We start from the raw sequence: 22,049 nt of genomic DNA, 5'->3' as shown, positions 1-22,049 counted from the left end.
AGTCATCTCTCCAGCCCCTGTACCTAGGACTTTGGGTCTGCGCTGGTGTCCAGCGTGCAGAACAGTTGTGGATTGCGCCTACACTGTGACTACACAGTTTTCTGAATCACTGCCACTTTGACTCACCCTGCCTGGCTCCCGAGAAAGGTCTCTTGAGTACTGTTTCTCCATCTTCAGGTTCCACCTTTGGGTTTAAGCCCTGAAGTTAAAGTTTGCACAGCAGTAGTTTTTGTTTTATTTGTTTTTGGTTTTGTTTTGTTTTTTAGAAGCAGCGGTTGCTGTTAGGGCTTGGCATCGCCAGCTCCTTTCTCCAGGACTGATTGGCATAGGAGTCCCTGTCAGACAGTTCTGATAATAACCATGCAGAATTCCCATGCTACTGCAGCTCCCAACCTCGGGGTGAGGGAACAGTGAATCCCAGAAGGCGGCCATCTTATGCCTTAAAGAGATGGCACTGTGGGTACCCTGGGTGAAGCAATGATGGAGTTAGGAGATGCCCTAAAGTTGCAGAGATTAGACAGGAATCACGCTGGGCTTGTCACCCATACAGCCTCAGGTTTAGCTCTCTCTCTCTGAGCAAGTGTTCTTTCATGATCCTGATTCCTATCACTTTTGGTGGGAATGTTTTTAAAATTTCTGACACCAGGCAACTCGAAGTCACTTGTTAAGAAATAACTTGATGGGCTGATGACATGACTTAGCGGGTAAAGGTGATTGCAGCCAAGCCCAATCACCTAAGTTCAATACCCGAGGCCTACATGATAGAAGGAGAACACAGACTTCCGGTCCAGAGCCTTGGGTCATGTGTGAATTCCAGGTGGTAACAAAGAGGGGTGGCCCATCTTTGTGGAGGGCTGACTCCATCCTTGATTATCACTCAGGGCAATGCTCCACACTCCAAGGTGGTGACTTCTTTGTCAGACAATCCAACTGCTTGAAACAACTTCTTACGGCTGGGAGAGTTCTTTCTAAGTGTATAGCCACTGATTCTGTTTCTAGAAGGAGGTTAATGAGTATAGAAATCTTCTATCCCATGGAAGCCACTTGTACTGGCGGGTTTTGTGTCAACTTGACACAGACTAGAGTTGTTGAAGAAAGGGGATGCCTCCATGAGATCCAGCTGTGGGGCATTTTCTCCATTAGTGATCAAGTGGGGAGGGTCCCTTGTGGGTGGTGCCATCCCTGGGCTGGTAGTCTTGGGTTCTCTAAGAGAGCAAGCTGAGCAAGCCAGGGGAAGCAAGCCATTAAGAAACATCCCTCCATGGCCTCTGCATCAGCTCCTGCTTCCTGACCTGCTTGAGTTCCAGTCCTGACTTCCTTTGGTGATGAACAGCAGTGTGGAAGTGTAAGCTGAATAAACCCTTTTCTCCCCAACTTGCTTCTTGGTCATGATGCTTGTGCAGGAATAGAAACCCTGACTAAGAAACCACTGGTCATGCCTCCTACATGTTCTTTCTCAGTTAAAGCAGTTTCCAGACTCTGGTTTCCAGACTCTCCACATGGGATTGGGGGTGGGAGGTGAGGGTCAGATACTGAGGTCTCTTCTCCAGCCTGTTCCTTACATTTGATTCCTTAAAAGGAGGACACCTGGAGCCGGGGACGGTACATAAGGTGTTAGCGTTTTACAAATATTGGACCACTTACTTTTTTAAAATATCACCTTTTTAAAACATTGTGTCTTCCTTTTTTAAAATCCCAGAATTCACATTAACCGAGTCATAATTCAAATATGAGTGGTTGGGGTTGCCTGCTTCCATGACTGCTTCTAGTCTGAATGGCCAGTACCTGCCTGCTAAAGTGCTCACCCTAAGGCTTCCTAGGTCACTCAGCGGAAAGGGGGATCTCTTCGAGTGCCCCTCTGAGGATACACAGGGATGTCCTGATTGAAAACAAAACTTTTACAAAGTCCATTTATTATTAAGCAAGTGGCAAACTTTACACACTGTGTAAGAGCATAACATAGAAAGAGCTGGTTTTCTGAGAATGTTGACCACACTCAAGCCTTTGGACCACGCCTCCCATCCCTCCCACTCCCAGCCCCCAGCAGTTTGGCACCGCCACTAAGTCATTGGTAGGACGACTAGGTAGTTTCCGGTAAGGGTGCTGAATAGACTTCCGGCTGGGGTCAGGGCTGGGGGGTGTGCTTGAACTGCGACAGACAGCCGGTCTCGGCTTACTGTGCTGCCCTTCCTGTGTCCCGGCAGTGCCGTCTGTGCTGCGAAGCTTCTTGGAGAACCAGGAACGCACAAAGAAGCAGACCACGTACGAGAGTGACTACGGGAAAGCCTGCCTTGACGTCCTGACCATCTTAGACTCATTCACGCCCTCCCAAATCCGAGAGTACCTGCAGAGTGTTTCCTACAAAGGTAAGAGGGCTCAAGTATCCACCTCATACGTTCATCGGGATAGTGAATGCCTTTCTTAATAGCTGTTCCTATTGCTAAGAAGCTGTTGGTAACAGCTGGAATCAAATAGAAAAACAAAACAACAACCAAAACCCCAAAAGACAAAGACTACTTTGAAAACAAAAATCCCATAGTGCCAGGCAGATCTCAATGTGTTGAAAACTTACTTTCTTAAAAGGCACACCAGAGACTCCATTTCTGCTTGTTCACGTAGCTCTAAGTGTTAGGTGTCAGGTCTCGCCTGGTCGCCGTGTTGAACTGGGTATGTTGGGATGACAAAAGTTGCCTTTTGTGCCGTCGAGGAGTTTTGTTTACTCTTTATTTCCTGTCTGGCTGTAGGTTTTTTTTTTTTTTTTAGTGTCAGGCTGTTCACACACGAGAATCCCTGTCGTTCACACCCACTCACACACAGGGTGGAGTGTGACGGGCTGATCGGAAACAGCGCTGGGATGTCCCAACACCTGAGAAAAATCAACGAGAACAAACAAGTCTGGGGAGAGAAAGCAGTCTTCCCCAGAGCTACCTGTCAGCAGTGTGTGTGTGTGTGTGTGTGTGTGTGTGTGCACGCACGCGCGCTTGTTCACAACCCAGTGTAAGTGCCAGCGTCCACATCAGGTGGACTTCTCTGCACAGATGTGCTGTGACCACTACAGGACACTCTAACTTCAAGAAGGAAGAGAAACATAGGACAAGGTTCTAATGTTTCCGTGTTCCCTAAGATGGTCCTGGACACAGCTTCACACACTAGGCTGTGTGTGAGCGCCAGCAACGTCCTTTTGTGTGTTCAGGCTTGCGCTGCAGCCGCTCAGACGCTCTTTGACTGCACCCTTCCTTCCGCCTTACCCTTCCCTGCGTCCCATCAGGCCTCCTCATCTGTCCCAGCCTCCCCTGCCACAGAGCTGACTCTAAAATGAATTCTACCCCCACCCCACCACAGAGATCTCCTCCAAACAAGACTGAAGCCCTACTGTGTGCGCGCACGTGGAAGCCAAAGGGGCCATCATCACTGGGTGTCTAAATTTTCACTTTCCTTCTTGCTCGCCCTCAGTCTTGAATCTGAAGCTCGATGTTCGGCTAGGCTGACTCATGGGCAAGCTCCTTGGGAGCCGTTTATCCCCGCTTCCCAGTGCTGGGACCGTAGGCACTTGAGACCATGCCTGGCTTTTTTTATATGGGCAATGGGGATTCAAACTCACGTCCTTATGTTTGCAAACAAAGTATGTGGTTTTACTCACTGAGCCATTGCTTTATACCTCAATACTCCTTTAAGGATGGAAAACACCTACACATACACACATACACACACAAATGCTCTCACATATACACACATACACACACATACACACATATGCTCTCACATATACACACACACATACACACACATATGCTCTCACATATACACACATACACACACATATGCTCTCACATATACACACATACACACACAAATGCTCTCACATATACATACATACACATATACACACACATACACATACACACATATGCTCTCACATATACACATACACACACAAATGCTCTCACATATACACACATACACACACATACACACACATACACACACATACACACATATGCTCTCACATATACACAAACACATACATACACATATGCTCTCACATATACACACATACACACACATATGCTCTCACATGTATACACATACACACACAAATGCTCTCACATATACATACATACACATATACACACACATACACATACACACATATGCTCTCACATATACACATACACACACAAATGCTCTCACATATACACACATACACACACATACACACACATACACACACATACACACATATACTCTCACATATACACAAACACATACACACACATATGCTCTCACACATATACACACATATGCTCTCACATATACACACATACACACACATAAGCTCTCACATATATACACACATATGCTCTCACATATACACACATACACACATACACACACATATGCTCTCACATATACACACATACACTCACATATGCTCTCACATATATACACGCATATGCTCTCACATATACACACATACACACATACACACACATATGCTCTCACATATACACACATACACACACAAATGCTCTCACATATACACACATATACATACATATACACACAAATGCTCTCACATATACACACATATACATACATATACACACAAATGCTCTCACATATACACACATACAAACACAAATGCTCTCACATATACATACATACACACACATACACAAATGCTCTCACATATACATACAAACACATATACACACACATATACACACATACACACACATATGCTCTCACATATACACACATACACACACACATATGCTCTCACATATACACACATACACACACATACACACAAATGCTCTCTCATATACACACATATACATACATATACACACAAATGCTCTCACATATACACACATACACACACATACACACACATATGCTCTCACATATACACACATATACACACATACACACATATGCTCTCACACACACATGCTCACAAACCCACATGCACACATGAACAGACACATGCTCACACACATATGCTCTCACATATACACACATACACACATATGCTCTCACTTATACACACATATACACATATACACACACTATGCTCTCACACACATATGCTCTCACTTATACACACATATACACATATACACACACTATACTCTCACACACACATGCTCACAAACCCACATGCACACATGAACACACACACATACACACATGCTCACACACATACACATGCACACAAATACACACGCACACATACACACACATACACACATCCCAAGAAGGAGAAACGGGTGGCTGGATATTGGGTGTCAACGAAGCAGCTGCTTTGCCTCCTAAGGAAGCAGAAGTGTGTTTTCTCCTGGGATCCTCATTCCTTTCAACAGATGCCTCAGGGCCAGCCCGTCTCTTCAGGAAGAGCCGAGAGGCTGCCAGGAGCCTGCTGCTCGCAAGTCCCTGAAGACACAGCAGAAGCCAGAGGCCCGCCAGCAAAGCCAGGCTGCCTGCCTCTTTTCCTCGCCAGTTTTGGCGCAAAATGTGTAAATCCACCCTCTGCATGTGCAAGGGCTCATTTTACCTTCAGGAGTCCCTTGGCCCCACAGAAGGAGTAGATTTGCTTCCTGCAGAAGCTCTGACATCTTCCCAGGAACCAAAGACTCGTCCTACCAGATGCAGCCATCACACCGGACACAGTCTGGTTTCCTACACTCTGTATGTGAGCAATCTTGGCCTTGATCCCCAAGACCAAAAGCCAGGGAGTCCTCTGCTAACTGCTGTTAACTTGACATCTGTTCTCCCCTGGAAAGATGAACTCTCTGGTCAGTAAGATTTGTCTAGCCAGTCAGGATCACCTTTTCCTGATGCCCCAGCAAACCAACAGTTTCTTCCTGGTTCCCCAGGGATGCTCTGGAAGGCAGGCACCAGAAGGCACATGACCCAGAGCTTTGCTGGGCTACTAAAGAAGCCACTCTGTCCCCCCTGCTTTGACGCCCTCGTCCATGAGTACAGCTGTTGGAGAGGGGGGCAACTGGCAAGTTGGAGGTTCCCTTAAAGGTTTTATGTAGCCAACCTCTTGTCATCATCTAGTGTCAGGGATGATAGGAATGCCTGTCAGCTGTGGAGGATGCCAGAAGCAATTTCCCAGCTGGGGTTCAGCTGGCTTTCAGACCAAAGAGACCCGAGATGCCTCAGACTCGGTTATTACTGGCTTCACATTGCATAAGAAGCAAGCTTTTGTGAAATAGATCAGAGCTGTGATGTTTTGATGGAAAAAGAAAGGGAGGGAGGAAGCCCGGTGGTGGTGGCGCACGCCTTTAATCCCAGCACTCTGGGAGGCAGAGGCAGGTGGATTTCTGAGTTTGAGGCCAGCCTGGTCTACAGAGTGAGTTCCTGGACAGCCAGGGCTATACAGAGAAACCCTGTCTCAGAAAGAAAGAAAGAAAGAAAGAAAGAAAGAAAGAAAGAAAGAAAGAAAGAAAGAAAGGAAGGAAGGAAGGAAGGAAGGAAGGAAGGAAGGAAGGAAGGAAGGAAGGAAGGAAGGAAGGAAGGAAGGAAGGAAGGAAGGAAGGGGTGAGAGAGAAAGAGAGAGAAGGAAGGAAGGAAAAGAAAAAAGAAAGGGAGGGAGGGAGGGAGGAAAAGGAGGGAAGGAAGGGAAGGAGGAAGAGTGGAATGAGAGAAGAGAGACAGGGAGGAGGGGCGGAGAAGGGAGGAGAAAGACATTAGTCTTCCCACCTAAGTAACACCCCAGTCAGGGTGAAGAGCAGGCAGGCTGAGGAAGAAAGAGGGTAAAACAGAGCTGGGACCTGAAGAGAGGCGCTGAGAGCAGACCTCTGTGTCCATGAACTCTCCATTGACACTGTTTGGTACGAACATCTCTACTGTGAACTCTGAAAGCCTCCGAGCACCCACGGGACCACAAGTGCAAAATCCCGTCCCTTACTTCCCACCACGAGTCACGGCTAAAGCACAGGAAAGATGAGAAAGATGTTAGACGTGGAGCCAATCTCCACAGAGACCTCGCCGTGTGTTGCGCCCGTATTCCCAAATCCAAGAGAACATATCTGAACCATGCTGAGTTCTGAGCCTTTGGAATAGGGACGCTTAAACCCACATTGAACTTGTTTCCATCTCAAGAAGCGTGGGACTGCGTCCTTAGCGGACAGTCTATGTTCAGAATTCTTGTCCTCCCTGAGTTTTATTCAGAAGCCGATGGCTCCTGCGTATGCTTTTTCTGCTGGTAAGCTGCCTTCTACCCACTCTCCTCCGATTTGAGCGATAGAATTATCTTGAGCCTGGTTTTCTGCATTTCTTTTCAAGCTCTGACTCCCGAATTTTTCCAACATAAAATTCACAAGGAATTTCTCCCAGGGCTGTAATTCAGAATGCACAGAAAAACACTGTGCATCTGGAAAGATACCTGGCTGATTTTCCAGAGGATCCGGGTTAAATTCCCAGCATCTACCTGGCAGCCCCAAACCATCTATAACTTCAGTTCCAGGGGATCTGACATCCTACTCTGACCTCTATAAGTACTGTATGCACGTGGTCCGTGTGGTCAGACATACATGCAGGCAGAACACCCATAAACATAAAATAAATGTATTTTTAAAAGAATGCATGTATTTACCCACTCGGCAAACTTCATTGATTGTATGTCTATCATGCTAACTTAATACAAATATAAATAAAAACAAATCCATCCTATCAAGGAAATCCCTGTCCAGTGTAGAAGACACACGCCACCATTGAAGAATTCTTCGATTCTCAGAAGCGCCATTGTGAGGTGCTGTGAGTCCTAGATCCAAAGCAGATGAAAGATGGGTTCTCTGGCCAATGCGGTCCTCATATCAAGAAGTGACAGGGCTGCTTCAGCAGAGGGAACAGCAAAAAGTCCAGATGACACAAATCGGAACAACAGAAACAGAATATTTGTACAACAGGGGATTTATTGGATTGCTATATATGGTAGGGGCTGCGAGGTCCAGTGATGGCCATCTGGAGCTATAGAGAACAAGATGGCTGCCCAAGCCAGGAAGTGCGTCACTCCCAATCAGGAACCACTTTAAGCCCAGACATTCTCTTGAGAATCTTGGAATCCATGGAGGCAAAGGAAGTCATCACAGTACGTCCTCAGCAGAGGCAGACACCCCAATATCAGCTCAGGTTGAGGTATTTACCTGTGGGCTGCTTTCTCTTTGGATTTCTTTTATCTAAGTCATCCTTTGAAAGCGCCACTCACATTGAGGTGACACTCTTACTCACCTTTCCATGAGTTGATCATCTCTGGAAGCACCTTCAACCAACATGCTCCAGGAGTCCTAGGCATAGCTGAATCCAGTCAAGTTGTCCATCAGGACGAAGCACCACAAACATAGCCAACAGCAGCTGAAGAACAGCTGGTGGCCTTTTGATCAGTGGACACTGGGTCATCTCTTTTGGCTAATAGGTACTCAGCTTAATTTACCCCCTGTAGTGGCTATTCCTGGTTGTCATCTTGACTACATCTGGAATGAACGACAATCCAGAATTGGAAGGCTCACCTGTGATCCTAATCTGGAGGCTGGGAGATACAAGTGTCTGACCTGCATCCTGGCATAGAGATCTTGAGGCATAGTGGCTACGAATCCCAGAAGACTAAGGAAGGGAGATCTCTGAGTTCAAGTCCCAGATCCAGGCGTGGAGGCACACACCTTTAATCTGAGCCACACCTTCTCAGAGACCTATGTAAGGACATTGGAAGAAGGAAGATTCACTCTCTTTGCCTGCTTGCCTTGTGGGACTGAGCAACAGCTAGATCCTTGGACTTCTATCCACAGCTGCTGCTGACCATTGTTGGGAAGTTGGACTACAGCCTGTAAGTCATCGACAAATTCCCTTACTGTAAGGAGACTGCCCGTACATTCTGTGACTCTAGAGAACCCTGATTAATACCTCCTCTGCATGTCTTCATTATGAGAAGGACATTTATTGCTTCTATACTTCAGTATAAACTTCAAAACTACTACAGGCTGAAGGAGGAACAGGTAGGTGACCGCAGTTGGTGATGACACAGACCGTTCAGAACTCCGACATGCAGGGATATCAAGTACTGAAATCACTCTGGGAAAAGTTCAGATGGCTCCTTACGAAGTTAAACATGTCTATGTCATGACTTAGAAATTCTGTTTCTGGATATTGGCCCTTGGGAAAAGAAGGTGTGCAGCCACAAAAGGACTTGGATAAAAATATTTAAACAATTTCATTCTTAATGCCCTAGAACTGGAAATGGTCCCCATTTCTATCACTGGGAAAATGGATGAAGTGTGATATTTTAACAGCTTGGCAGTAAAAAGGAGCTCATTCCTGATGTATAAAGCAAGGTATACAAACTCAAAAGATGCTGTACAAAACAACAACAACAACAACAAACAAACAAACAGTAAAGATGGCTCCATTAATTTGAAGATGCACAGCAGGCAAATTTCATCCCTGGTGAAAGAAACCAGACCGGAGGCTGCCTTGGGACAACTGTGTTGTCTGGGAAGCACTGACAAGGACCTTCTGGGTGGTGGGAATAAACTTGTCTCCAAGTGGGTGTGACTCACCTGTGTACCAAAGAACTGACACACATTACATGTAAGGTCAGTGTATCTTGTTCTGTGGGAGGCACATCTGAGTTTTAAAGGGAAAGGCTGGGATCAAGGAAGGTACGGGGCAGAGTAGGAATCGCTCAAATCGATGTAACGATAGAGAACACAGAACTGCCACTTACACACTGTTGAAGAAGACTTGCTGTGGCATCACGTGAAGAAACGAGAACCAAGCAAAAGTAGCCTGGCAAGGCGATTCGTTTTGTAAAATGTGTAGGCTGTGACCCAACCTGAACTCGCAAGACCAGGATGGCCTCGGCCGCCCACCCTAACACGAGGGGAGCCTGGCTGCCTCTGGGACTGTGGCTCAGCCTCACAGCCCACTCCTGACTGGAAAGGGGCAAGAAGGGAAGGAAGGGAGGAGAGAGCGGCCCCCAGCCATCACATTATGGGAATGCAGCAAGAGGGCTTCTCCACAAACAAAGTTTTACTGGATAGGGCAATTAAAAATTTTGAATTCCGGGCCGGAGAGATGGCTCAGCAGTTAAGAGCATTGGTTGATCTTTCAAAGGTCCTGAGTTCAATTCCCAGCGCCCACATGATGGCTTCAAACCTGTAATGTGATCTGATGCCCTTCTCTGGCATTCAGGTTACATATACATAAGTATGTACATTATATATAATTATATAAATATACACATATCTATGTAGTGTACATATCTATGTACATTAAATAAATTGTACTTTCTTTGCATAAAAGTTAAGGTGGGAGAAGCTTATGGTATATTGGTCCTTGGTGGTCTAGTTTTATTGGCTAGAAATAATTTTTCTTGCTACACACACATAGACACACACGCACACGCACACGCACACGCACACACACACACACACACACACACACACGCACACGCACACACACAGCCTTGATCTACTGGCCTCTGCTGGCGCTGTAACATTGAGCAAGAGGGTGAATGACTGATGACAGTTCTGGGAATTCAGGGTTTTACAGTCCCACTCTATATGAATGCTATCAAGATTGGACAGTTATGGCTGTTGGGAATCACACAGGACTCTGCTTCACAGATGAGGAGCAGAGGCCGCGCTGAAGAGCTTCCCAAAGGTACACAGTTACTGCTCAAGACAGCGAAAGCTACCAATGCTGGGTGGGAAGAAAAGAGCCCTGATGTTTTCAAAGTGTTCAGGACAGATCCCAGTTTTCCTCGTCCCCGTAGATCACTGTGCATTTGATAAAGGCGGTTGCCATTTAATTAACGTCACATGTTAATATGTGTGACATCACACACACAGTGTGCTTAGTCCTTCCCACAATGCAAGGCAAGTACTGTGATCTGCATTCAGAGGTGAGAGACAAAGAAGCGAGGGGCATTCTGGGAGGTGGCGGTGCTCGCCTTTGGCTTGGAGGGCAGAGGCAGGCGGAGCTCTGTGAGTTCAAGGCCAACCTGTTCTACAGAGGGAGTTTGGACCGTCAGATATTTGCTTCCTACTAGGATTCAGCTGTTTCATAATGAAATGGGAAACCTCTACTCTTCTTCATTTGCAGACCGACAAATTCTTGAGCGCTTTATCCATTCTCACTGTGACATTAAGGTGGAGCCAAATGAGAAAGGAAAACAAAGTCACAGGAAGAGACCCTGAGACCCGTGGACAGGCGCAGCTCCGGTTGTTTTCTAAGAATCACGAAAAAATAGCTGAAATTTCTCCAAATATATTGTGCTAGTATGGACATGTGTGTTGTTTTGCTAAAATAGAAGGATTTAAAGTTCCAATTTTCCTCCTGACATGTCGTTAGCTGTGTCTCAAAGGTTTTGATGTCATGTCTTCTTTTTTTCCTTTTATTTATTTTTTTAGCTTTTGGTTTCAATCTTGAGTTCCTCTTCAGAGAAATTTCTTTTTTTTTTTTTTTAAATATTTTTATTTTCTATATTCTTTGTTTACATTCCAAATGATTTCCCCTTTCCCGGATCCCCCCTCCCCATATGTCCCATAAACCTTCTCTCCATCCCTTCTCCAATCACCTCCCTCCTTTTTCTCTGTCCTTATATTCCCTTCCAATGCTAGATCAATCCTTTCCAGGATCAGGACCCTCTCCATACTTCTTCATGGGAGTTATTTGTTATGCGATTTGTGCCTTGGGTATTCATGGCTTCTGGGCTAATTAATATCCACTTATCAGAGATTGCATTCCATGTGTATTCTTTTGTGATTGGGTTACCTCACTTAGGATGATAAAATAGAAGGATTTAAAGTTCCAATTTTCCTCCTGACATGCCTTTAGCTGTGTCTCAAAGGTTTTGATGTCACGTCTTCTTTTTTTCCTTTTATTTATTTTTTTTAGCGTTTGGTTTCAATCTTGAGTTCCTCTTCAGAGAAATTTCAACTTCCCAATAAATGAAAAGATTTTTAAAGACATTTCCATTGTTAATTTTTGTTTTGAATGCTGGAAAAAACAATCTTCACTTTGGAGAATTCATCAAAGCTTCCCTGTGTGTGGCTAATCCAGTGTATGATTAATACACTTTACAAGAATATATGAGAAAAAGTCATTTATGTACTTCCGAAATCCTTCTTATTGTTGCCTTAACTGTATTCTTGAACTATCGAGTTTTAGGAAAAAATATTTTAAAAATACAAACGATAAACACAGTCCTGTTAACTTCTCATGCATTTTTGGAATTTATTTTCATTTTTAAAAAATGACTTGTTGCCGGGCGTGGTGGCGCATGCCTGTAATCCCAGCACTTGGGAAGCAGAGGCAGGCGGTTTTCTGAGTTTGAGGCCAGCCTGGTCTACAGAGTAAGTTCCAGGACAGCCCGGGCTATACAGAGAAACCCTGTCTTGAAAAACAAAACAAAAAACAAAACAAAAAAATGACTTGTTATTTTACATATATAGTTGTTTTGCCTGAGGTTATATAATGCTCCACATACAAGCAGTGCCCTGGAAGGCCAGAAAAGGGCGTCTGATTCCCTGGAACTAGAGTTACGGACCATGGTTAGCTACCATGTGAGTGCTGGGAACAGAACCAGGGTTCTCTTGAAAGAGCGGCCAGTGCTTCTAACTGCAGAGCCATCTCTCCAGCCCACTCTGCTTTATTTTTGACCACTGGATTATGTAAAGGCTCTTTGCTGACTAAATTTCACGTCACACCTTTTTAAAACTTGGTTATTACTCAGGTTAAATTACATTTGAATCGCGGGCATGGTGGCACACGCCTGTAATCCCAGCACTTGGGAGGCAGAGGCAGGCAGATTTCTGAGTTCGAGGCCAGCCTGGTCTACAGAGTGAGTTCCAGGACAGCCAGGGCTACACAGAGAAACCCTGTCTCGAAAAAAAAAAATTACATTTGAGTCACAATTAACATCACACTAATCTGTTTCTTCTTTTTGTCTTTGCTTCTACCCAGTGTGTCCCCCTGCTACACACCCCTCCCTGCCTCAATTTCAAGTCTGTTTTCTTCCCTTTTTGAGTTTCATGTGTGTGGGTGTTCTGTCTAAACATATATGCGACCATGCTGGAGCTTGATAGCCTGGGAGGTCAGAAGAGGGCAACAGATCTTCGGAGACTGGAGTTACAGATGGTTGTGAGCCACCATGTGGGTGCTGGGAACTGAATCCAGGTCCTCTGCAAGAGCAGCAGGTGCTCTAACCACTGAGCAACCTCGCTTCCTGCCTGTTTTTTTTTGTTTGTTTGTTTGTTTTTGTTTTTGTTTTTTGGGGGGGGGTTGTTTGTTTGTTTGGTTTTTTTTTACCTTGTATAACAGGGCAGAATGTGTGTTTTAATGCTGGAGTTTACTCAACCCCACAGTGACGGCAAGCCACCTGGTTTGGGGTTTTCTAAACCATGACTGCTGTTTGCCACCCTTCTCTTCCATTTTCCCAATTTCCTCTAACTTTTAAGCCTGCAATTTTCATTTTTGCTCTTTATCACACACTGTTATTACTAAATTTAAGTTCCTCCACCCAAATGTGAATGTAAATGACACAATTTCTATATTCCCTCCACCCAAATGTGTATATAAATGGCACAATCCCTATATTCTCAGTGCCGTTGTTTATTCAGTCCTTTGCCTACTGAGGGGAAAAAAAAACATTTTCTCATTTTGTGTTTTGCTTCTAATTCTGTTCCCTGTGCACACAGCGTGAGCTCAGTTCAGTTTAGATGCTTAGATAATTTAGAGTTTGCTTTATTAGAGATGTCTTAACCAGGGTTTGTATTCCTGCACAAACATCATGACCAAGAAGCAAGTTGGGGAGGAAAGGGTTTATTCAGCTTACACTTCCACATTGCTGTTCATCACCAAAAGAGCTCAGGACTAAAACTCAAGCAGGTCAGGAAGCAGGAGCTGATGCAGAGGCCATGGAGAGATGTTTCTTACTGGCTTGCAGCCCTTACATTTATCATCTGTCTAGCCCTTCTCCTTTCTGTATATCTGCATTTGTTTGGTGTCATGTTCCTCTCTCTCTGAAGAATTTGTTTCTACCATTTTGCAGCTTTTGTCCCTGCTAACCCCTTCCTGTGTGATATTAACCTCGTCAAGAAATGGCTGAGTTTAAGATTAGTGGTTGAGGTCACCATCAGAGCACCTAAGGCTTCCAATGTTTCTCTCTCACTTTGTGTTTGCCTAAGAATGCCCTTTGTCCTTCGTTCTCGAAAGGTGGTTCTTCAGCCACAGAATTCTTCCCCAACAGGCTTTGGATCTCTTAGCCGCCAGCTGCTGGTGTCAGTTCCAAAAATGTCTCTGTTTTCTTTTGTTGCCCTTGTAAGTGTCCATCTTTTGTTTTCAATATTTTGAATGTGCTATAAAATGGCTTATTTTTCCCTCTATGGCCAGCTTTGGTAAGTATTCTGCTTATTGTTCTCTGAGCATCCTAAAATGATGATTGACATCTGTTATCAGCTTTGGAAAGTTCTCAGTCATTGTGTCTATAGATATGTCTTCCACTCTGTTCCAGTTATTACCATTTGATACTGTTACACATTTCTACAGTGTTTCTTCTTCTCCCCTGATTGGTTTTGCCTTTTATACTTGGGTTAGGCTGACTTTTATTGAAGCATCTATTGAAAGTGGCATCCATTGACTGTCTACCACAGTCACTAGTTCTTTTCTTGTCTGAATCAAATCTGCTCTTCAGCCTCCAAAAGGGTTGCTCATTTCTGTTGCTATGTTTTCATGATGAGCATTTTCGTGTCTGTCTTTCTGTGGATTCCAGCTCTACTGAAATACATTTGACATTACGTGCTGTCCATGTTTCCATTGGAGACTTTAGCATTTTAATCAGTTAATTAGAAATTTAACATCTGGGGCTTAAGAGATGCTACAGCACTTGCTAGCACAGTTGACCTTTGAAGAGGCATCTGTAATTCCAGTTCCAGCGATCCAGCTCCCTCTTCTGGCCTTCTTAGGCACTACACACATGTGGTGCACAGATACACATGCAAGCAAAACAGGCAGATAAAGAAAAAAATCCTAAAGCATTAAAAGTCAAATTTGAGTATCTGCGCCATGTCTGTCTGCTTCCGTGGGTTGCTTTAGGTTTCCACGCTGTTTCCAGTCACATCCACAGCTTGTTTTCTTCACATAGGCAGAAAGCTGCACAATGAGAACAGCGCCCTCAAACACATGGTTTTCTTACCCTTCACCCCCGACCCCACAAAATGAGATATATGCAGACCAAGTCCTTCTTCTAAACGTTCAGAACAAGTGTCCGGAACCCACTGTTGAGTCCTCAGTAAAGGAGCGGGTGCCACTTGGAGCCTTCCTAGAACGGAACCAGAGGAAGCTCCTCATACTCTCACCCCAGCAATTCCGTGCCTCTTGGGAAAGGGCTTCCGTGTCGTTTCAATGGCCTTTTGGCTTTGTGAAGCCTCGGTGGAAAGCGGAACTCGGTGTCCTTGTCATCCCTTTCAGGAAAAACACAGACACAGGACAAGGGCTTTGCTCGGCCAAAACTCCTTTTCCCAACCTCAGCCCCACCCCCTTCATTCTGGTTTGCAGGCCACGGCTGCCTGTCTCCTTTCACAGACACCCAAGAGCTGATGGTATTCACCGCCCCCAGCCTGGGAGGGGCTTGATGTGTCAATCATCGCTGGGACACTTTATCTTAGGGATCCAGGAAGTCATTTCTCTATTCCTGGAAGAATCCGTGCCTTCCTTTTGGCTCAGCAAACAAGAAAAATTCCAAGTCCAGAGTAAGGGGGAAAGTCAGGGAGGCTTTATTCTGTCCATCACACATTAGGCTAAGGCAGTTAGCCTAATTACAGTTAGCCAAAGCACAGTTAAAGGCAGGGTTCCCAAACTGTGCTTTCCAGAAGTCTGGAGGGATCGGGGAGAAAGGGCAGCTTTTCCTGGTGTCTGTGGAGTTGAAGTAGTGAAGGGACACCAAGCAGTTACCACCCCCAGCCACTCTCCTCCCTCTTGAACTCTGCTGATCACTAATTTGATGAACTACTTCTCCAGTGACCGCCATTTCTCATCCCTGACCGCAAGGTGACGCGGGAAGCCAGGCTGGTTGGCCAAGTGCCTGCTGATGGAATTCTTTGAGTAAAATGAGTTTAGTTTCTCTCTTTCCCGGAAAGGGTGGTAGGTGGCATTTTGATGCCCAGTTGGACTAAACATGTGCAGCCCGTCTGTTCCAGTGCTGTGACACCCACACTGTCCCTGTTTCCCCTGCTTCTCTGGCTCAACAAATGGCAGCCAGAGCCTGGCTCCTGGGGCCTTGGGCCAGCACCAGAAGCCCTCGCCTGTCTTCACGGTCGTCAGTGCCGGAAGAGAACTTGGGGCTGAAATGTATATGCAGCTAACTTTCTAGTGAAGGATCGGCTACCGGCCTAGCAATGGGTGTGTTAGGAGGGGCTGCCATCAGAAATGGAGCGGAGTGGATTGGGGCTCTTGTTTGTCTTGAGCTATTCCGACTGCTATAACCAACTCCCTCCCTATACACAGGCCTTGTAAATGCCCGAGGGATATACCAAGGTGAGGCGCCAGCCAGTTGGTGTTGGGTGAGGGCTTGACTGCTGTCTCGTGCCCTGACATCTTATATGGATGAAGGGTTGCCTGGGTCTTTGGGCCTGTTTTATAAAGATGTTATAGCCGGGAGGTGATGGCGCACGCCTGTAATCCCAGCACTCAGGTGGATTTCTGATTTCAATGCCAGCCTGGTCTACAGAGTGAGTTCCAGGACAGCCAGGGCTATACAGAGAAACCCTGTCTCGAAAAAAACCAAATCAAAAAAAAAAAAAAAAAAAAAACCAAAAAAAGTCAAAGCCATTTGTAATTACCTCTCAAAGGCTCCTAACACCAGCACCTAGGATAAAGATTTTGACAAAGGAAGGGGAGCACACACTTTCAGATGGGAGCATTCTCTGGGTGCACTCACCTAGCAGTAGATATTGTTTAGGTAGTGACTGGCTTTCAGAGGCCTTTTCTATTTCTTCTTTAAAAAAAAAAAAAAATCAAACCCTATAAGAAGTGAGAACCAGGGAGGGTTTTAGATCTTTTTTATGCAGAATACGTTCCCAGGGGCTGCAGCTATAAAGCAAACACAAAGGCAACCAAGTACCAAGTGTTACTCCTTGAAAAATTGAATTATATTTTTCATATAGCAAAACAAATTATGGAGCATTCTCACTGCAAAAATATTGTCAATTATTTTCCCTTTGTGCTGGAAGTAAAATACCACTCAGAAAAATAAATAAATAAACCATGCAGAATGAATTAATATTTTAATTATTTGTGATTTTTTTTGAGATTACATCATTTCACACTTCTTTTTCCTCCCTCTAACCCATCACAAATAAACCTCCTTGAACTTTTTCATTTTTTTGATTGAAAACCATTTTTACATTTAGATATATTTGGTCCTATTCTTCCCCTTCCCCGGTCAGTATTCAGATCTTCTCCTCTCTACCCACCCAACTTTTAGCTCTGTACTGACTGATACTGTGTGTCAACTTGACACAGGCTGCAGTTATCACAGAGAAAGGAGCTTCAGTTGGGGAAGTGCCTCCATGAGATCCAGCTGTGGGGCATTTTCTCAATTAGTGATCAAGGTTCAAGGGCCCCTTGTGGGTGGGGTCATCCCTGGGCTGGCAGTCTTGGGTTCTATAAGAGAGCAAGCTGAGCAAGCCAGGGGAAGCAAGCCAGTAAGGAACATCCCTCCATGGACTCTGCATCAGCTCCCGCTTCCTGACCTGCTTGAGTTCCAGTCCTGACTTCCTTTGATGATGAACAGCAATGTGGACGTGTAAGCAGAATTAACCCTTTCCTCCCCAACTTGCTTCTTGGTCATGATGTTTGTGCAGGAATAGAAACCCTGACTAAGACTCTTTCTTTCTCTCCTTTTCCTCCTCTTCCACCTGCCTTTTCTTCTCTTCCTTCTTCTCCTCCTCCTCCTCCTTTACCTGTATTGTCTTGTCTTAGGTCCTAGGATATCTAGTCTTAGGTCACCCAGGCAGTGTTGAGTGTGGAATCCATTTCATGGATTGGGCCTTAAGTCAGATCAGTTACTGGTTGTTCCCTCAAGCTGTGAGCCACCATTGGCCTAGCAGATGTTATAGATTAGGGGTTCGTGACTGACTTATCTATATTTCTCTTCCAGTAGCATGCAGAGTACTTGCTTGTAACAAGGACACTGCAACATAGGGGTGAGGGCTCTATGTAGACACCTGCTCAACATCTCCATGTTCAGTGAGTTGGGTCAGTATTGTCTACAGAAATGAGGCCTTGCTTTAAGTTTGTCATAGGAGAGCAGCCTGTGGGTTTGGCAACAGCCTGGGCTGTTTCTCATGGCTCCATTTTGGAACACTCAATTAAATGTACTGGTTAGTGACAAGAGACAGCCAGTGAGAACCCTATCTCCCCCATTATTTGGAAATTTCATTTAGATCACCTCCATATATGCATGCACTTTAGGAGGTTTCTACTTGCAGGTTTTTTATACTACCTCTCAATGCCCTTTAATCTTAAACATCTCTCCCATATTCTCTCCCACTACCCTGCCCTCTCCCCATCCCCACTTGTTTGATCCTCTCATTATCCAACCCGATCCATCCATAAATATCAATTCTACTTCCATTTCCTAATGAGACCTATCTGTTGTCCCTTCTAGCCCCTTACTCTACATATACCTTCTGTGGTTAATTATCATTGCCTTCACAGCTAATATCCACAAATAAGTGAATACATAGCATATTTATCTTTCTGGGTCTGGGATACCTCACTCAGGATGATGTCTTTTCTAGTTCTGTCCATTTGCTTGAAAATTTCATGGTGTCATCTTTTTAACAGCTGAGTAATATTCCATTGTATAAATGTACCACATTTTTTCTTTATCCATTCTTCTGTTGAGGGGAATCTAGGTTGTTTCCAAAATTTCCAGTTATTATGAAGAGAGGGGCGGGGAGCATGGTTGAGCAAGTGTCCTGTGGTAGGATGAAGCATCTTTTAGGTAGATGCCCAAGAGTGGTACAGCTGGGTCTTGAGGTAGATCTATTCGCATCTTCTTCGAGGAAGTGCCATATTGATTTCCACAGTGATTGTACAAGTGTACACTCCCACCAGCAATGGACGAGCAGTCCTCTTACTCCACGTCCTCAACAGCAAGAACTGTCACTTGTTTGGTTGATCCTGGTCATTCTGACAGGTATAGGATGGAATCTCAAAGTAGCTTTGATTTGCATTTCCCTGATCGCTAAAGATGTTGAACATCGAAGTGCTTCTCAGCCATTTGAATTTCCTCTTTTGGGAATTCTGTTTAGATCTGTACCACATTTTAAAAATTGGGTTATTTGTTTTCTCGATGTCTTAGGATTTCTATTGCTGTAAAGAGACACCACGACCAAGGCAACTCTTATAAAGGAAAATCTGTAAATGTGGCTGGCTTACAGTTTCAGAGGTTCAGTCCATTATCATCATGGCAGGAAGCATGGCGGCCTGCGAGCAGACTTGGTGCTGGAGAAGGAGCTGATCTACATCTTGATTCGAAGGCAGCAGAAAGGGATTCCACACTAGGCAGAGCTTGAGCACAGGAGATCTCAAAGCCCACCCCCACAGTGACACACTTCCTCCAACAAGGCCACACCTCCTAATAGTGCCACTCCATATGGACCAGGCATTCAGAAGCATGAGTCTATGTGGGCCATTCTTGGTCAAACAGGGGCATTGGATATCTAGTTTCTTGAGTTCTTTATATGCTTTGGAAATGAGCTCTTAGAGGGTTTTCCTTGGTTGAGTGCTGGGAATTGAACTCAGGACCTCTGGAAGAGCAGTCAGTGCTCTTAACCACTGAGCTATCACTCCAGCCCCCGAGGTGTTTCTACATGCGTCTGAAATGCCCCCCACAGGTTCACAGCTACATGCTCTGGAGGCTGATGAATCTTTAGGAGGAGGGTCCTAGATGAAAAGTCCTTGGGAGTGTAGCATCCCTCCTCCTGAACCTCCTGTGCTTCCTGGATGCAAAAAGCTTCTACTTCCTGCTCCTGCCTCTATAGGCTGAGCCGAGACAAGCTTACGTAGGACTTCATGCAGTAGTTACTGTCCCCAAAGCCTGCGCCATTAAAGGTCACCCGCCACCAAAGTCACCAATCCCATTTATATACTCTTGGGGTCGCAAAGAAATGTCTGTGAGTGGTGTAGATGTCACCAACACCAATGGCCCCACGGTGCTCCCCCCGTTTCTACCCTCTGTGTGTATTTCCCAAGTCTGCTTGGGTGAGTTAACCGAATGGTTACCATATTATTATGCAGCTATGAGAACAAGCTACCTGGAGGCCTGAAATCTGCTCTGGAGGGACCAAGGAAAACCAGTTGGATCTAAAGTAGCCGCAGATAAGCACTAACCTTATAATAATCCGAAGAAGCCTGTGTGCTGACTGATACCTTCTGTGCTGTGACACTGGACGATTGCCCTGGTGACAATTGGCAAAAACCATAAACAGACCTTAAAGGGGAAGCAGTGCCTAGACTCCCCCAACTCTCTATAACTTCCAGAAAAGACATGAGTATTTACTTTTTTGGGGGCTAGTCTGTCCTACCTCATTTACATTTGTATCTCCCCCCCCATCCCCCCCACCCCCTGCCCCCCCATCCCCACCCCCCCCACCCCCGCCGCCGCCGCCGCCGCCGCCGCCGGGACTCTCAAGGGTTAAGAAGCTGATTTTTCAAGTTGGTCAAATATTATCAAAATCTCTTCTGCTGCTCAGCTGGTGCTCGATCTTGTGGTTGATCTTCATCTTCCAAGATGGAAAAAATGGCTTCCGTTGGGGCAGAGCCCATGGCCGATCTTTTCCTGGGATTTTTCTACCGTCTACAGCTTCTCTCCTGGGTCATCAAACAAGTGTCTTCCTTCTCCCCACAGACACCTGCTGTGTCTCCTCAGCTCTGCTGGCCCCAAATCAGGCTTGCTGGGTGACTCAAAATGGCAGCTGTCTTCGTGACACTTGTCCCTGTTTTCTGTTGTTCCTGCAAATGTGGAAGTCACATGATTCCCAGCTTTCTAGATGCCCAAGCAGGAACTGAGATGGGATGATAGAGGACAGTGAGTCTTTTGTCTTTATATTTTCAACAAGCCTTGGAACTGGAATGGTTATCCCTCTGTGATTTCTCTAGATTCATGAGTCTAAACTGTAGATGAACCTGTTTCGGCACATAAATGTACAAGCCCATAAAATAAATAACATTTCTCTGGAAATGTATGGGACCCATATGAGGAAGCTTCCTGAAATTTGCTCAGATTCACAAAGCTGGCCTTGAAGAAGTTCGAGGCCACAGTGGTCTTAAGCAGAAGAAAATTTAGAACTGGTTTGGAAAGAATGCATATCTGGAAAGATCAGAGGGTTTGTGATGGAAGGGTGAATGCATAAGACAGTATCATCCTCACAAATACTAAAATATATCAGAAGTCACTGAAAACTGTGTTATAGGTGCTAGGGGAGATAAACGGGTTAATGGAACAAAAACAGCCTCTAGAAAAAGATATTGTGTGGTGTGTGTGTGTGTGTGTGTGTGTGCACATACATATATTATAAATTGTATATATATGAGAACTTGATATATAATAAAGGTACCAATTAAAAAACTCCATAGAACCTGGCTTATTGAGTAAACAACCCCAAAGCTAACTTTTACAGAGAAAAGATGTGCATATACACTACTTTTCAAAAAAGCAAACTCCAGATAGACGAATCATAATATATAAGTATATTTATTATTTACATTTATATAATAAATTTCAATTCCCCCTCCAACATAATGTTTTTATTAATTATTTTGGAATTTCATACAATAAACCCAGATCACACTCATTTCCCATTCCTCCCAGGCCCACCCTCCCACCCTTGTGCCCCTCTACCCACCCACCCCCAAAAAATAACAGAAAAAAAGTTACATTCGTATTGACCATATCCTCATTGGATCCTGGTCAAACTTCCCAGTGGCCAGCCCTTAAACAGAACTGAGTCCTTCCCCACCCCCACCCCCACCCC

At 45.0% G+C, this 22,049-nt stretch overlaps 1 protein-coding gene across 2 annotated transcripts in view; it reads left to right on the top strand.

The window, feature by feature from the left end:
• Window positions 1-11,947, top strand: part of Tex26 (testis expressed 26) — a 35,518-nt gene extending 23,571 nt beyond the window's left edge. For both annotated transcript variants that reach the window (XM_052168699.1, XM_052168698.1), the window contains exons 6-7: window positions 2,205-2,366; window positions 11,110-11,947. In XM_052168699.1, the coding sequence (XP_052024659.1) occupies window positions 2,205-2,366; window positions 11,110-11,204 (257 nt within the window). In that variant the 3' untranslated portion in view covers window positions 11,205-11,947. The remainder of the gene's footprint in view (window positions 1-2,204; window positions 2,367-11,109) is intronic.
• Window positions 11,948-22,049: the final 10,102 nt, after the last annotated feature.

This window comes from Apodemus sylvaticus, chromosome 22 (genome assembly GCF_947179515.1).
Source record: "Apodemus sylvaticus chromosome 22, mApoSyl1.1, whole genome shotgun sequence".
NCBI classification, from domain to species: Eukaryota; Metazoa; Chordata; class Mammalia; order Rodentia; family Muridae; genus Apodemus; species Apodemus sylvaticus.
This window is presented reverse-complemented; position numbering and strand designations above follow the sequence as displayed.